The sequence below is a fragment of the Carettochelys insculpta genome, chromosome 2, assembly GCF_033958435.1.
Source record: "Carettochelys insculpta isolate YL-2023 chromosome 2, ASM3395843v1, whole genome shotgun sequence".
In the NCBI taxonomy this organism is placed as follows: domain Eukaryota; kingdom Metazoa; phylum Chordata; order Testudines; family Carettochelyidae; genus Carettochelys; species Carettochelys insculpta.
In genome coordinates this window covers 119,519,664-119,536,491 of record NC_134138.1, presented here as the reverse complement: position 1 = coordinate 119,536,491, position 16,828 = coordinate 119,519,664, and the positions used below count along the sequence as shown (strand labels likewise).

Here is a 16,828-nt window from a genome sequence, read left to right as displayed (position 1 = left end):
TGTGTAGATCTCTCCATTCAAAAGTGTTTTGGTCAGCAGACAAGTGAGAAACGCATTTCAGCATCTTTCAGTATATTAGTTGGACTCTGAAAACAATTAACTGAGAAATGACTGCATTTGAGCAACATTGTTCTTTTCAAGATGTTCAATATCAGATTCTGATGTCACTGTTGTTACACTGTGTCCTATGCTAGTCATAAGTTCTTGCTCTTGCTGTGCAGCATCTCTAAGGTCCTCTTTTGTCTGCCTGCACAGTCTCTAACTCCAGCATAGATTCTACATCTATCCCTATGACTGGCACTTCTATGTTTTCATTAATGACCCCCTCATTTTAAGGCAGCGGTACTGAAATGTCATTTGTGGATACAAAGTTTTCATCATCAGGGCTATGTCCATACAAGCCCCCCCTCTTTCGAAAGAGGGATGTTAATGAGACACTTTGGGATATGCTAATGAGGTGCTGCAATGAGTAAGCAGCACCTCATTAGCATAATGACGGCCGCAGTGCTTCAAGTGTTGCTTTCGATTGCATGTAGCTCATCTACACAGGGTCCTTTTCGAAAGAACCTCGCACACTTTGAAATCCCCTTATTCCTATTTAGTTACAGGTAAAAGGGGATTTTGAAGTGTGCAGGGTCCTTTTGAAAAGGACCCCATGTGGATGAGACCCTGTGTAGACAAGCTGCATGTGATCGAAAGTGGCACTTTTGAAGTGCTTCAGCTGCCATTATGCTAATGAGGTGCTGCATATTCATTGCAGTGCCTCATTAGCATATCCTGAAGTGTCTCATTAGCATCCCCCTTTCGAAAGGCGGGGTGGCTACTGTTGACATAGCCCAGAACTGGAAGTGTCCCTGTCAGTATGGTCACCAGCTATTGGCTGAGGTGTCTTTTCTATGAGAAATATTGTTATTGGCTTTACACTCTTAACTGCTACCTCACTCTGTTGCTTTCACTACTTTTAAATCTTTGCTTCAGTTTTGTAAAGGTGTTCTCAAACACAGTAACACACAAAATTAATTTACTAAAGGCTATTGGTTATAGCAAATTTTAATTGTATATAATTCACAATGAATAATATACAACAACGGTTTGGGGGTGTTATTTACCATGGTCCTTTGGCTTTATTTCAAAGTCTCGAAATTTTGTCTGCTAAGGTGTCCTCATTATTAAATTCCTCTAATAATTGGTGCATTACTATGAATATGAACATGAGGCGATTGCCAGATTAGCTATAAAGTTTATTAAACAACTAAAATTAAAAGTTGGGTATCACAATAAAGGTTTTTAAAGGTGAATCTAAAACTGAACAAAGGAGGCAGCTTCCAGCTGAGCCTGGTATGGTTATCGTATACAAAGACACATCAGAAAAAACAGGAATATGAAAATCTCCTATGCAGAGATAAAGGTAAAACTGACCCACAAACCAAGCAAAATCACTTTAACAGAATTAATTACAGTTTTCAAAACTTCTAAACTACATGAAGACTAAACAGGGTTTCATAAAGTAGAATCACTAATCACAAAAGCTACTTCAGTTACAGAGATGAAAAATCAGATGAAACTGAAAGACTGGTGAAGGACCAAGGTCCCACAATGATTTAAATCAATTTTATGCCTGCATATATAGCTTCTTTTGTTGTCTCTGTTATATCTGAAAGGTGTATAATAAATGGAAATGACTTGGTAGAAAAATATCAAAATTTGAGGCCCCTTTGTCTCCAGAGGCCTCGGTGAAATGGACCTTTGCCTGCCCCGCCCCCGCCCCGATAGGGTAAGATACTTGCAGGAAACCCTTAATCTATTTGGAAAGCTAAAGGAAGTATTCCTTGTAATTTGTTCATACCTATCTGTCAGTGTCCTAGTTTTAGCACTAAGAGAATCAACCTCCCAAATTGAGCTGCCATTGCCAGTACACCTGTGACCCCACACCTCAACAGCAAGAGCTCCTTCTGAAATGAACTCCAGAAATTCCTCTGTGACATTCACCACGTAGTCCTGGAAACAGAGAAGACAATATCTATTAAATTAGTAAGTCAAATCTCCACATTTTGTTTGCAAGGGGAGGGGGCAGAGCATACGTAGCAGAGGTAATAATTTGGATGAAAAGCTTTAAATTCACAGGTGGGTCTTGATGGCAGAAAAAACCTGAGACAAATCTTAGGAATTCATATATGTGTATTTTTAACTTTTTAACATTCTCAACCTTCCAACCACACTCTAAATAGTCTTAGATTTATACTCTGTAAGCTACTGATATTATTAAAACCTTCGATTAATAAATATAGTGGACCCCCAACTTACACAGTTTAGACTTGAGCATTTCTTGAAATCATGCAAGTCAAAATCGTTGAGTGGCATGGAGCTGAGAACCACACAGCAGCCTGGCTCCAGGCTTCCCCTCCACTTTTGGGAGCTGGGGAACCGATTAGCACTGCTGCGCCTGATGCCCAGCTGCCTGCCACTCCTGAGAGCCAGGAAACTGACAAGTGCTGCTGTTCCTGGCTCTGGACTCCCCACCACTCACAAGAGCGATGAGCCAGGTGCAGCCAGGACCAGGGGACCCGAAGGCAGCAGGGCCCCTCCCCGCCCTGTCCCAACTTACTCGAAATTTGACTTATGCATGCTTGCCCAGGAACACAACCTACGTGTAAGTCAGCGATCTAGTGTAGCAAAAATTTCATAATAAGTGTTAGTGTTTCCTTACAAATTTAAAGGCAACTGCTTTGAATATATCTCTAAATTATAACAAGTTATCACTACAGCTTATTATAAATTTGAGTTTATCTCCCAACACACAGTTTCTTAGGGATTATGATACAGGGCATTTAGTTATGTTTTCTCCCCAAAAAGTTCACGTCAATTTAGGATCATACTCTGAATAGTTCATCTCAAATGTATTACCTTCCTTTGATATGCTGTTTTAAAATGCAATCATTACCTGACAGTGACAGAAGGTCACTGTAAACCGAGCTTCCTTGCTTTGAGGTGACGGCACATCTGGATTGACCACTGGTGCTGCTACTGTTGACTCACACTGATCCCAGAATGCATATTGACAGAAGACAAAGTTAGACAGATTCAGTGGTAGTCCAGTTGCTTCTTTTATTTTTACCTAGGCAAGACAGACACTCAATTGTGATTATCTCCTCTTACACATTGTTTAAAAAACTGAAGCATTTAAGCAACAACTAACAGTTAGAACCAAATTTTCAGAGAGAGACCTCAAACCACTCTCTAAACATGCATATAGCCTGCAAGCCTGCAGCTTGCATATACAAAAACTCAAGTATATTTGCACACAGTGTTTAAGTATTCAATTTGCATACCTATACACATGTTTTTGAGCATATAAAATGGTAGGCTCCCAAAACTGAACAGGTAAGTTTACATTTTAAAACTATATGTACACACAATTCTTTATTAAAGGACTGTCAGGGGTCTACAGTAGCTAAAAAAAACTCATAAGTTTTAGTGTTTCCTTACGAGTTTAAAGACAACTTCTTTGAATATATCACTAACTTATAACAAGTTATCACTACAGCTGATAACTGATGGCAACAGACTGAAATAGTCTCTAACCACAGAGCAGGAACAGCCATAGAAACTTCTTTATTGATCAAATTTCTACCCTGAAATGCACAGATCTTTTCTTCTGTGACTGCCAAGATGGGTATCTCTTGGGATGTCAGTATTCATGGTATGAACCTGTGTCCACTAGAAACTGAACTGAAACTACTTAAATCACCCTCTTTCAATAGGGATCATTTTCAATCACTACTTATACAGACTGAACTGGAACCAGAGTTAGAGAGATAAGTTTCTTTCCTATTTATAGCACCGTATATAACCAAGTTGTATCAATACATTTGTCCGTTAAAAAAAAATCTCAACTAACAGATTGTCTTCTGCCTACCCTGCATGTGAGTTTTTTTGTTCTGTGAATAATTTCTCCATTGCTGTCCATGATTTCCAGGCTTCCACTCTCACTGGAGTTCTCAGAAGAGTCGTCCCCTTCTGCTACATGTTCTGGAACAACACCAGTGACTCGCAACACTTCAACATGAAGTCGTCCTGCAACCTGAAGCACAAATACTAAGTATTTATGCTTTAAAAACACAAGAACATTGTATAAAATACCCAACCTCCTGGGGAGAGAAGAGGAGCAGTAAACAAGTAGTAAAACTGAAATATCACTGCACGTTAAACATGAAATAGAAGAGGAATACCACCACAGGGAAACATAAAAGGAAAAGAATATGGAGAAAATGAATCCACGATACGTTTGTCTCACTAGTCAACTTTTCAATTCATACACAATGGTAAATGTACTTACGGTCATTACTGCAGTGAAACTGGCTGCACTTTCACTGAGGTTAAAGAAATTTGTGCATAAAGCTGAGGCACCTCAATTTCTGCCCTAATTCTTGTCTGCCAAGTTATCATCACAGAATGTATTTTATATTTTGAGTCAAACACATTTTCTTCATCATAAAATGAGAATGTTTTGCTGATTGTTTATTAAAGTTACAAAAAATTTAAAAAATAAAATCAGCATTTAGGTTAGTCAAAATTCTAGTGTGAGATATTTATCTATAAGACAGATTACAAACCCAGAAATAATTTCCCTCCATTTTTCCACTTGTAATACATTACCAATACATTAAGACTATTTAGTCTTACCTCTCCCTGTTGGCTGATGATCGGCACTGCATATTGAAGCTTAACATCATAGAAAAGGCACTCCAAAAATACATTGGCTACTCCAATTAAGATATGATTCTCTTGTGCTTCGTAGAAAGGGTCACCTTTTTTACCAACGAGCTTCCTTACCTGTTTTTTTTTAAAGGGTATATTAATTACTTTTTAAAAGTTGTAAACAAACCAAAACTGAACAAATACATATTCTTTATTCTGTGTTGTTTACCATTAATCACCCACTCCACAGATGTTTTATTCTACATCATCACATCACATTTAAATTTAGAAGTAAAGCTCACCACAAAATTACAATAATATTTTTGGGATTGAGATCAAGTATTGCCTTTAATTTCACTCATATGAATAATATGACATATTTTGTACGAGATTCAGTCATATTCAGACCCTTTTCTAAATACACAGCTATAAGGACTTCAAGGAGTTTCGCCTCCTTATAGCCAAACTGAAATTGGTCTTTAAAAGAAAGAACCAAATCCTTTTCCCAATACCCAGCTAGACACAGTATATGGACAAGATGCTGGGGAGCGCTGCAAGGTCTACAGGTGCTGCAGGACTCCCTGCCCCACCAACAAACTTGGAGCTAGTTCTTTACTGCTAAAGGCTGAAACAATCTCCACAAACACACACACACCCCACGCATAGCAGCTGATCATCTGGCTCTGCTTTCAAAGTATCTTACAGGTGTATACTGCTCTGTGGACGTACGAGCACTTTGCATCCTATTCCTCCTTTTTGTCTTCCTGTTCGCCTCCCTCTCCAAATATAAACATTTGAGACACAGTAGTACCGTTACAGTATATAGGGTGTTACGTACTTCCAGGAAAGATGATTAATGCCCAAGGGAACAGACTAGTAAACCAAACCATGTACTTTTAATACTTAGGGGTGCGCTCTTTAGCACTCCTGTGCTCACTGAACTCAGTGGCCCACTGGCTTCTCTATGTGCAGTATCAAACCCACAAAACAAACATGATGCGAGTTTCTTATTGTCCTGCCCAAAGCAGCAATAATGCACACAGAGGCCAAGTAATAGCTCAAACTGTTGTGAGAATAATGCTCCATGCAATACTGCAGGAGTCAGAATAATTTGTGCTCTCCGTATCAGCCATGTGATAGCATGTTTGCTGCTGCTTCCAACCAGGCTATTAAAGCACACATTCTCAAACAAGCAGGTCCTACTTCATTCAATTATTGCAAAGTAAAATGAGGCAAGGACAATTATGATTACATACAGATATGATATTTGTGCATAAGCACCATGCATATTTTTTCTACAGGAACTGTAGCAAATTTTAAGTTCTAGGACCAAATTCTGCTCTCAAATACTTGTGCCAAGTCCACTGGTGTCATGTTAACTGGAATTCTGTCAATAAGAGCGTAAAGCGCATATGTGAGGGCAGAATGAGGAGGTTTTTTTTTTTTCTGCATTGCAATGTACGTTCCGCATTTCACTATTGTTCACAATTCCATCAACAACTAGTGCACGAAATTCTTCAAAGTACACTAGACCCCCAATTTACACGTAGGTTGCATTCCTGGGCACCATGAGTAAGTCAAATTTCCTGCAAGTCAGGACTGGGTTCCCCAGTACTGGCTGTGCCTGGCTCTCTGTTCCTGTTAGCATTGGAGAGTTAGGAACCAGGCTACAGCCTGGCTCCTCTCCGCTTGCAGGAGCTGGGAAACTGATCAGTACTGCTGCACCTGTCAGTTTCCTGCTTCTTATGAGTAGCTGGCAGCTGGGAACCAGGTGCAGCAGCAATCAGTCAGTTTCCTGGCTCCCTGCCACTTGTGGTCTCCGGGAAACTGACTAGCATTCTGGAGGGGAGCCCAAAGCCAGGCTGCCACTTGGTTCCCAGCTCCCTGCCACTTCTGAGAGCCAGGAAACTGACCAGCACAGAAAACTGGTCAGTTTCCCAGCTCCCACAAGGGGAGGGGAGCCAGAAGTCAGGCTGCCACCTGGTTCCTACCTCCCCACCACTCACAATTTCGACTCACATTACTGCAAGAAACACAACGTCGAAATTGTGTAAGTTGGGGGTCTACTGTTCAGTATTTGTGCGTGTCAGCTTATGTATACATATTTACAGTCTGTATTGAATGGGTAAAGACAAATATGGATATTTTTAAAATGTATTTTAAATACCTCAGGAACTTTCTCCTTCCATTCTTGATACAGGTCTCGCATGTCAATTAATTTGTTCTCCAGCTTCTCAATAGTCCACACTTGAGTACCTTTTTCTTTTCTTCTTACTTGAATAGCTGGCTCACTTACTATTGCCCCCCTCTGAGTCAGAAAAGAATAATTGACTGTTCAGAAATTCATTGTGTAAAATATTTTAACTCCAATTATAGTCTCAAAAAGTACTAACACACAGAATACATGGCTCCCTTTTATATTCCAGTCAGCCAGCTCTACCTTCCAACTCAGCATGTATGGCTTTTAAGTTCCAGTGACTACTTACTTCCTGTTGTTCTTCTCAAATAATTATTATTTTTTTTTTAACATAAAAGTGTTAAATAAGAATAATCTCACAAAATCTACAGTAGTGGATAGTAATATCCTAATTGACAGCAGTGGATTTTACTATGCACCTGAAATGTCAATAAGCCTATGAAAAGTCTTGAATAGGTTATTTTAAGTTTTGTAAAGACAAAATCATAAAGGCCTGAAAAAGGGTGAAGTTTTTTTAATCTTCCCCAATTTGAATTTAAAAACAAGGAATTCTACTTAGGTTGTTACAGAGGGGATACATTTCACTAATAAACAGAAGCTGATGTAGATTTAGAGGGAGGCAGGACCAAAGAAAGCCTGAAAATGGGGCCAAGGGTGATACAGATGGGAGCCAACTCATTCCCCTCTTTTCCAGTCCTCCTTATTTGAGAGGACAAGGCCAAAAGCGCCCCCACAACAGGCTAGCTGGGACTGGGCTGGGTAAGAAGAGGGCTGACAACAGCATTCCCAGATAAACTGAAATTATTAACAGAAGAATGATGTCCTGTCCTGTACATCTGACTGCCAGGTATTCTCAGATAAGTGAATACAACTGCAGCCCAGTTAAACACTCTGTCTCTCTTCCTGCATGGCCAGGACAATAAAACAGTACCATCTTTCTGAGATTAGCTTTTTTTACCTTTCTGTTGGCACTCAGGTTTGCAGCAGGGATCTGAAGTGTCACCTGATAGTCAGTTAGCTTCTTCATTTCTTCTGCTAAGAAGTTTGCTTCTCTCACTAGTGTGTTTGCCTTTACTATTTGCTCTCGAAGTTTAGCCAAGCTCTGCCGGAACAATTCATCCCTGTAGTGCAGCAGGTATGAAAAACAGAAGGAAAAAGTTACCTATTTCTGTAACTGGTGTTTTTCCAGATGTGTTGCTCGTCTCCATTCCAATGCAGGTGTGTGCGCATGTGCATGCCCAATTGTTGGAAGTCTTTTTCCCCTACTCATCAGCCATCTGATTGGTACAGTGCCCCCTGGAGTGGCGCCGTTATGGTCACCAATATATACACTGCCCTACCCTCAGCCTGCTCAGCTCCTTCTTGCCGGCTACTCCGACAGCAGGGAAGGCAGGTGGGTTTAGGAAGGGACATGAACAACCCATCCCAAAGTTACGGAACAGGTAACTGTTTTTTCTTCTTTGAGCGATTGCTCATATGCATTCTAACGTAAGCGAATACAAATTGACATTAGGAGATGGAGTCAGAGCCCTGCCTACTGCCACATCCTCCCTAGCATGCTCCCTAATTGCATAATGAGTCTCAAACATATGTATGGAGGAATGGGTGGCTGTCCTACAGATCACCTGAATCAGGACATGGGCCAGGAATACTGCTGAGGATGCCTGCGCCCTCTTAGAATGAGCCCTAATCAGGGGAGGGGGCACCCCATTAGTTTATAGCATTTCCTAATACGCGCTACTATCCAGGAGGAAATCCTTTCAAAGGAAACCAGATGGCCCTTCATCCTGTCCACCACTGCTACAAAAAGCTGCTGCAACTCTTTGAAAGGTTTGCTTCTATCTACATAAAAAGCCAATGCCCTGCAGACATCTAGCATGTGCAGGCTCTGCTCCCTTGGGGCCATATGTGGTTTGGGGTAAAAAAAGAGGCCGAAAAACTCTTCCACTTTTGAAGATACGTGACCCTGGTGGAGGATTTCTGACTGTTTAGGAGCACGTCCCTCACTGGCTCTGACCAGGGAAGTTCCATGGTGATCAGCCAGGAAGCTTCCTTGCCATGGGGTGAAGCAACAGGTCGGGGTGCTGCAACCACCCTATGGCCTGCGTCAAGAAGTCCAGGTGTGAAGGGAGTGTTACAGGTTCACTCACTGACAGGTCTAATAGGACTGAGTACCGGTGCTGCCTGGTCCATGCTGGAGACACCAGGATCCCCAAGGCCTGATCTGACTGAATTTTGAGGAGGACCTCATGGAACTGGAGGGAACACATACAGGAGCAGGCCTGCCGAAGAAATGCTGAATGCGTCTGCCCAAGATCCCAGACTCCCATTCTGGTAAGAGCAAAACATCTGACGCTTCTCATTAAAGATGAGTAGTGAACAGGTCCACCTGGAGATAGCCCCAAATTTGGAAAATTGATTGTAGCACATCCAGGTGAATGGACCACTCGTAGTTTGTAACGGACCTGTTGAGGTGGTCTGCTATGGAGCTGTGAACCACCAGTAGGCACTGACCTTGCAAGAGAATTTGGTGTTGAATGCAAAACTTCCAAAGAAGTCTGAGGGCCTCGTGACATGCGGGGGCTGGGGGGCAGTGTGCACCCCCCATCTGTTGATATAATACATTACTATCATGCTGTCCATGCTCACCAGCACTCTCCCAGATGTGCCATCCTCCCGTGCCTAAGGCTGATGCATCAGTTACCAGGGAGAGGGAAGGTTAAGGAGGTCTGAAAGGCACCCCTGAACATACTGTCAGATTGCCCAACCACCCATGCAGAGTCCGCGGAACCGGCTGCAGTAGAGTCACTAACACGTCTATACTGAATCTCACAGGGTGATATACCGAAGCCAGCCACAACTGGAGAGGGTGCAGGTGAAGCCGGGCATGCTGTACCATGAATGTGCACACCACCATGTGTCTAATAAGTCTCATGCAGCACCTGGCTGTCGTGGTGGGGAATCTCATCAGGTCATTTATGATGTTGGCCATAGCCTGAAATCTGCTCTCCAGCAGGGAGGCCCTGGTGTGCACAGAGTCCAAGAGAGCCCCCACAAGCTCTAACGTTTGGGTGGGAACCAGTGTCAACTTTGTCTCATTTAACAACAACCCAAGACCGTTGAACACCCATCAAATAAGCCTCCAATGTTGCTGTATTTGGGCCTGTGATTTCCCTTTGATGAACCAGCTGTCCAGGTATGCGAACAACTGGACGCCGTGCCTGCAGAGGACGGCTCCCACTACTGCCATGCACTTGGTGAAGGCTCTTGGAGCCATCAAGAGACTGAAAAGGAGGACTGTGAACTGATAATGTTTCCCATTCTCTACAAACCTGAGAAACCTCCTGTGAGGAGGGTAGGTTGCAGTGTGAAAATGTGCGTCCTGTCAGTTGAGAGCAACAAACCAATTCCCCTGATCCAGCAACAGAATTATGAGTCCCAGGGAGACCATGTGAAACCGGACCTTTTTTACATACCTGTTCAGGCCTCACAGGTCCATGATGGGTCTCAGACCCCCTTTGGATTTCAGTATTAGGAAACAGCAGAAATAAAAGTCTTGATTCTTGAACTGAGGGAGAAGCTCCTCTATTTCATCCCACTCGAGGAGCGAATGGACCTTCCGGGTGAGCATGTTCTCATGAGAGGGGTCCCTAAAGAGGAATGGGGAAGGAGGGTGGTAAGCAGGGGTAGGAACTGAATTGGATAGCCTATCCCCTTTCTACTGTGTGCTGGACCCACTGGTCTGATGTTATACAGCACCAGGTAGGGTAGAAAGGGGAAAGGAAAAGAGAAAATAAAGGGTGTGCTGGATCCCACAGTGTGAAGTGCTTCAATGATCCTGACCATTTGGTTTCGGCACAGAGAGGGGGCTCTGCCTAGAAAAGGGGCAGGGGTAAGATGTCTGTGCTGAGCTGTGGGAACAAGACGACCCAAAGACCTTAGGCTTGCTCTTGAGTCTTTAAGACTAGGAAGTCTTTCGTCTGTTTTCTCAGAAAACGAAGTGTGTCCCTCAAAGGTACATGTTGTATGGTCTGCTGCACTTCCTGTGGTAGGCTGGAGATCTGTAACCATGTCCCACACCAATCCCCAAAGCCATAACTTGGGTGGCCACATCTGCAGCATCCAGGGCAGCTTGGAGGGCCACATGCAGGATCAGTTTATCTTCTTCCACCACTGCTATAAATTCTTGTTTAGCATCCGGAAGGACTAGTTCTGAGAATTTAGACAGCGAGGACACTATCGAAAGAGTACCTGCTCACTAGAGCCTGCTGGTTTGCCATATACAATGGTAAACCCCCTGTGGAATAAACCTCTCTCCCGTACAAGTCCAATTTCTTGGCTTCTCTACTTTTGGGACGAGGGCCCTGAAAACCTTGCCGCTGTCTGTGGGTGGCTGCATCCACAACCAAGGAGTCAGGAGGCAGGTGGGTTAACAAGTGTTCATTCCCCTCAGATGGGACAAAACACCACTTTTTTCTTTCTTTCTTGCAGTTGGCTGGGCAGATGTCAGTGCCTCCCCCATAGTTTTGGCCATTTGGGCAACTGTTTTCGTGATGAGTCAGGCCACATTACAGGGCCCATGGACAATAAAATGTGCGTCCTGGGGTCCGCCTCATCCTTAACCTCTTCAGCTTGGACACCCAAGTTCTGAGCAACCCTATGAAGCAGCTGCTCTAGTGCCTGACCATCCTTCAACACCAGAGAAGTGGAGAAATCTGCCACTGCTTTGTCTAGGAAGGACGATGAAGAGGTTCCAGCCTGCACCAAACCACTTGGATCCATGGCTACTGAGGCATCCATATTGACTGCCAGCAGTGAAGGAAAGAGTTGAGTCATCAGCACTGTAACACCAGCCTGGAGTGGTACTGAAGCTGATGCAGATGGGAGCAGTGCTAAGGCCACTGAGGTTACCAGCACTGACAGGGCCCATGCACCAAGGCCAAGGGCATTGGCACTGATGCAGCTGGCACCAGTGCCAGCGCCGTTAAGTTTGGCACCACAAGCAGGGGCAGCACCAATACCGGTCTGTCCCCTGGCATCAACTGGTCCGTTGTTGCCTCCCATGGCAGCGCCCCCAGAGCAGCTGAGGGTGCCTTGTGGAGTACCACAGGAACCCCCAACACCGCTGGCAGTGATGGGGTGCACTGTGCGGTCTGAAGAATTGGAACTGAGATTTGCGATATGCCCAGCGGACCCAAAAGGGTCACTGAGGAGGCACTTGCCAATTGTGATAGCTCCGACCACGCCTAGTGTGCGCTCTGATGGGAGGAAGAATGGCTACTCCTGTCTGATCCCAAAAAGTAAGAGTGACTCCAAACCCAATGCCTCTGACACCGAGGACCAGGGAGGTGCCTGATCCACAGGCACCTGCCTCTGCACTGACTGTGCCGACACCTGCACCAGCATCACCGACGTCAAAGGTGGTGCCATCAGAGCCAGTCTGCCGCGTGACAGAGGCCAGCTCTGCACGTGCACCAGTGGTGCTGAAGTCCTTGGAGGCCAGGTGAGCGCTGTGATCTTCAGAAGACAGTGCAGCACACAGAACGCCTTAGGCGTTGAGGGCATGTCCAGTGAGTGAGGACTGAGTTCATGAGTCAGCTCTCCAAATCCTGACCCTTCCACGGTTCGACTGTCAGCATCGCAGGGTCATCCCTTCTCCCTGGCACCATAGGGGACCAGCCCCTCTCGTGCCTCTTCCACTTATGCAGAACCAGGGACTGCGATTTGTGCCTCCTGGAAGGGCATGGTGCCAGCCTGTCACCTCAGTGCCGCACACCTTTGTCCATTCTCAGTGCCAACATCACACTTAGTGCCGGTACACTCCACACCGAGGATACTGGGCTCAGACCTGCTGACGGCGAACGCTCTGGTTGAAGTGCGGCTTCCGTTAGGAGGACTTTCAGGCATTGCACTCTATCTTTACATGTCCTCAGTTTAAAAGTCCTGCAGATCGCACAGAAATCCCTCTGATGGCTCTCACACAGGCACTGCAGGCAGGGTGAGTGGGGATCGCTCTTCAGCATGCACTTACCAAACTCTCCACAGACCTTAAGGCCTGGAGACCCAGGCATGCCACGGCTGCAAGAGGGGGGAGCCAGCCTCCCCAGCTTGGGCCCAGCAACTATGTATACAAGAATTAACAACACCCTAGCTAGTAACTATGAATAACTTAACTATCTACCCATAAGGGCTAACAGCAAGAAAATGCTGCTCACACGAGCACAGGGAGTTCCGATACCATCACCATGGCAACAAGGAACTGAGCAGGGAGAGGGTTGGGCAGTGTATATATTGGCGACCGTAACGGTGACACTGCAAGGGGTGCCACACTGACCCGATGGCTACCAGCTAGGGAAAAAAGACTTCCAGCAAATGGGCATGCACGTGTGCACACACCTACCTTGGAATGCACATGACCAATCACTTGAAGAACCTATTTTTGTTATTTCAATGTCCCAATCAGAATGGCTAGTCACATTTTTTTCCTGAAACAAATTTGGGAAGAAATGCTGTACTAACACTAAATGTATCTTATGCATAATTTTACTGAAAAAACCTTAGCATTTGAAATTAAAATAAATCTATGGAGGGAAGTCCAGAACAATTAAACCCAAACTTTCCCAACTAGAAGTCACATTGGTAACAGAGGAATTGCTACACTGGTAATTTGCTAGGAGCTTGAAGGCTGCTCCTTATTTTGAAGTAATGGAACACATTGCATCCGTCCTTCCGTGTATTCTGGAGGTGTGGCCCAGATCAACAACCAGCCCCAGCATGTCATGCTTCATCTTTGTACCAACTGAACGCTGCCATGTACAAAACCTGTGTCTCTATACCTTCTTATTAAAAAGATAGCGCTGGCTGGAGGGGGCCGGGGGGGGGGGGCAGGGAGAGCCTGTTGTTCCATAGTATTCCATGAGCCACTGCACTAGGCCACATCTAGCATTAAGCAGTCTATGTCCGCGTATCAAATGCGCTTCGTAATCAAAAAAACCTTGCACAAATTAACAACTGGAGCATTATATGCAGCTTAACACCCTTTGCCCAAACCCCAAAAAGGTTCCCAAACCTGTTTGTACAAACTTAATCTAATAGGAAAACTGGAAGCACAAACCTGCACATTGTGCTTCCACCTATGACGCAAGCCTGGGCTCTTCTGGTGCAGGATCCAAGACAATTTTTATAGTTTTATGTGATTATAGTTTGACTAATAGAGTATACGCCCAACAATTTCGACCTTGCTTTAGGAGGCCTGCACAAAACAACCCAGATGTGCAGCAGCACTTCAATAGTATGTTGTATCTAATAATTTTTTTGCATAAAATCCAGAATTAAACCTTAGATTCCTCAGTCTCCAGAACGTCCACACACAGACACACATATTCACAGCACAAAATGCTACAGAAGTCAATTATGCAGGTGTACTTCGCATTTCCACAGTATGTATAGGATTAGAAATAAATTTTAGAGAAATGGCAATATTGCTCTCAGGATCATGTAGAGATGGGCAGAAATTGGTAGTTTGGCTGAGTGGACATTTTGCTTAGGCTTTTAGATCCATCAGATGCCTTAAATACCACAGACCGTACCCTACTGTTGTTATGCCTGTATGCCAAAGCAGGAACTGCTCGAGTGGCTGCATGTTTCCTTGAGAGGAGTTCCAGACAGTAGTTCTGGGCTCTCTCCCATGTAAGGTAACACAAACTTACGTATATGTTGAACAGAAAAGGATAAGATCACTGGTAGGATTAGCAAGGAGGCCAGCTTTGTGGTTTCTTACGTATTCTAAAGTATGTAGCTCAGTGATTATTTGCTATCTGACAAAGGTAGTTGTGGGCAACCAGTGACCTGCGAGAGATTTTTTGCCCATGTGCAGGGATACCAGATTCTGCTGGCATCTGTCTGCATAGCTTTTTTCCTGCCAGCATTACTAAAGTGCCAGGCATATAAAGCACAAGCATGTAAGGTGAGGTGCATGCTGATTGCACACAATATTGACTGTGAGAGCTGTGTGCTCCCTCTGCATCCAATGAAAGTGCCGCAACGATTCAAGTGGCACACCCTGGAAATTCCAGGTCTGCAAAAACAGTAAGCAAAACTACCCTACCCTGGTAGGCCGCCTTGGTTACAACAACCTTGAAGCCCACTGAGATGAAGAAGGGCCACTCTCACAGTCCACTCAATAGGCTAGGTTGCCCATTGTTGGGCTAAACTCTGACAATACAAGGGATGGGAAGCTTGTTATATGCCAGGCATTCATGAAGCAGCTGTATCCTAAGCTACATCTACACTAGGAGATGATAAACTTAAATTTATTAGAAGTCAAATTCAACCTCGTTCTTACGAATTAGAATGTAAGTGTCCTCAAACCTTCTGGAAAGTCGACCCACCATTTCTCCATCTCAGGTTACTGCATCCCCATTGCCTTATCCAAGTTTGAATGTGTGAGCATTGCATTGTGGGTACCTATCCCACAGTTCCTCAACCCTGTTGCTTTCTGGGGGAGTTATACCAACGAGTTGTGTTAAAAAAGAAAATGCCTCAGTTGCTTGTGGTTGTTTGATGTCACTATCCCAGAATCCAAACCACTGTTTCAGAATTAAGAGCACCCACTAACCTCACAAAAAAGAACTGGAGATCATGCCATTTTCGATGGCACAGCACTAGCACAAGTATGGATCCTCGAATGCTTCAAGTCATTGCACACACAGTTACAGTAATTTCATGGACTGTTGTGCATTTTCTTTCAACTATAATTGGGGATGATGGTTGAGGAGGATGATGAAGATTTTGAAGAAGAAATCACTCAACTGAAGTCCACAAATACTGGCTGCCCCAGATGCATTGCTGAGAGTGGAGCAGCGGCTTTGGACTCATGAGACCAGCACAGACTGGTGGGACCACACTGTTTTGGAGTCCTGGGATGACCAGCAGTCGCTTTGCACAAATAAGTCCACTTTCATGGAACTTTGTGATGTGCTGGCCCCACCCTGCAGCACAGCAACACAAGAATGTGGCCGGCTTTAACAGTTCAGAAATGAGTGGCAATTGCTCTGTGGAAGTTTGCAAACCCCGAGTGTTACTAGTCAGTAACAAATCAATTCATAGTGGACAGAGCTACAGCAGGGACTACGGTGGTGCAGGTAGCCAGGGCACTCTGTCAGCGTTGCCTGAGGAAGACTGTGATCCTGGGAGATGTACAGCCCATAGTGGATGGCTTTGCTGCCAGTGGGTTTCCTAACTACAGTGGGGCAATAGTATGCACATCCCCATCACAGCCACAGCCCACCTGTCCTCTGAGTATATAAACAGAAAGGGGTCCTTCTCGATGGTGTTGCAGGCAGTGGTAGATCACAAAGGTTGTTTAAGTGACATCAACGTGGGATGGTCAGAGAAAGATCATGATGTGCGCATCTTCAGAAATTCTGGGCTGTACAGAAAGCTCATGGATGCGATTTTTCCCCCCAGAACGGAAAATCAACATTGTCAACATGGACATGTCTATTGTAACATTGTGCGACCCCGTTTACCCTCTCCTCCCTTACCTCATGAAATCCTACATAGGAGCCCTGGACAGCAGCCAGGATAACTTCAATGTCAGACTCAGCAAGTGCAGAATTGTGGCGGAATGTACCTTTGGCCATTTAAAAGTGAAGTTAAGGTGCCTACTGACCCGTTTGGACCTTTCAGAAACTAATGTCCCCACCGTGATTACAGCATGCTGTATTTTGCATAATATTTGTGAAACCAGGAGGGAGACTTTTATGATCGACTGGAATTCAGAGGCTGAGGACATGAGGTGAAGGGATGGTTATTTTCCAAAATAGTGCCTGGCAGCTGTGCTATCGGCCCCCCTCACCCCCATCTGGTCCCCTGTGCCATGAGTCCTCTGAGGACCATCGTGTAGCACTAGGCAGCTGTGTTACTGGCCCC

General features: G+C 44.6%; 1 protein-coding gene across 6 annotated transcripts in view; it reads right to left on the bottom strand.

Annotated features, from left to right (window-relative positions):
- Positions 1–16,828, bottom strand: part of KIF13A (kinesin family member 13A) — a 220,233-nt gene that overhangs the window by 39,128 nt on the left and 164,277 nt on the right. For all 6 annotated transcript variants that reach the window (XM_074987606.1, XM_074987602.1, XM_074987603.1 and 3 more), the window contains 6 exons: positions 7,854–8,016; positions 6,866–7,006; positions 4,684–4,833; positions 3,917–4,081; positions 2,942–3,115; positions 1,847–1,998 (listed from right to left, as the gene is read on the bottom strand). In XM_074987606.1, coding sequence (XP_074843707.1) covers positions 1,847–1,998; positions 2,942–3,115; positions 3,917–4,081; positions 4,684–4,833; positions 6,866–7,006; positions 7,854–8,016 — 945 coding nt within the window. The remainder of the gene's footprint in view (positions 1–1,846; positions 1,999–2,941; positions 3,116–3,916; positions 4,082–4,683; positions 4,834–6,865; positions 7,007–7,853; positions 8,017–16,828) is intronic.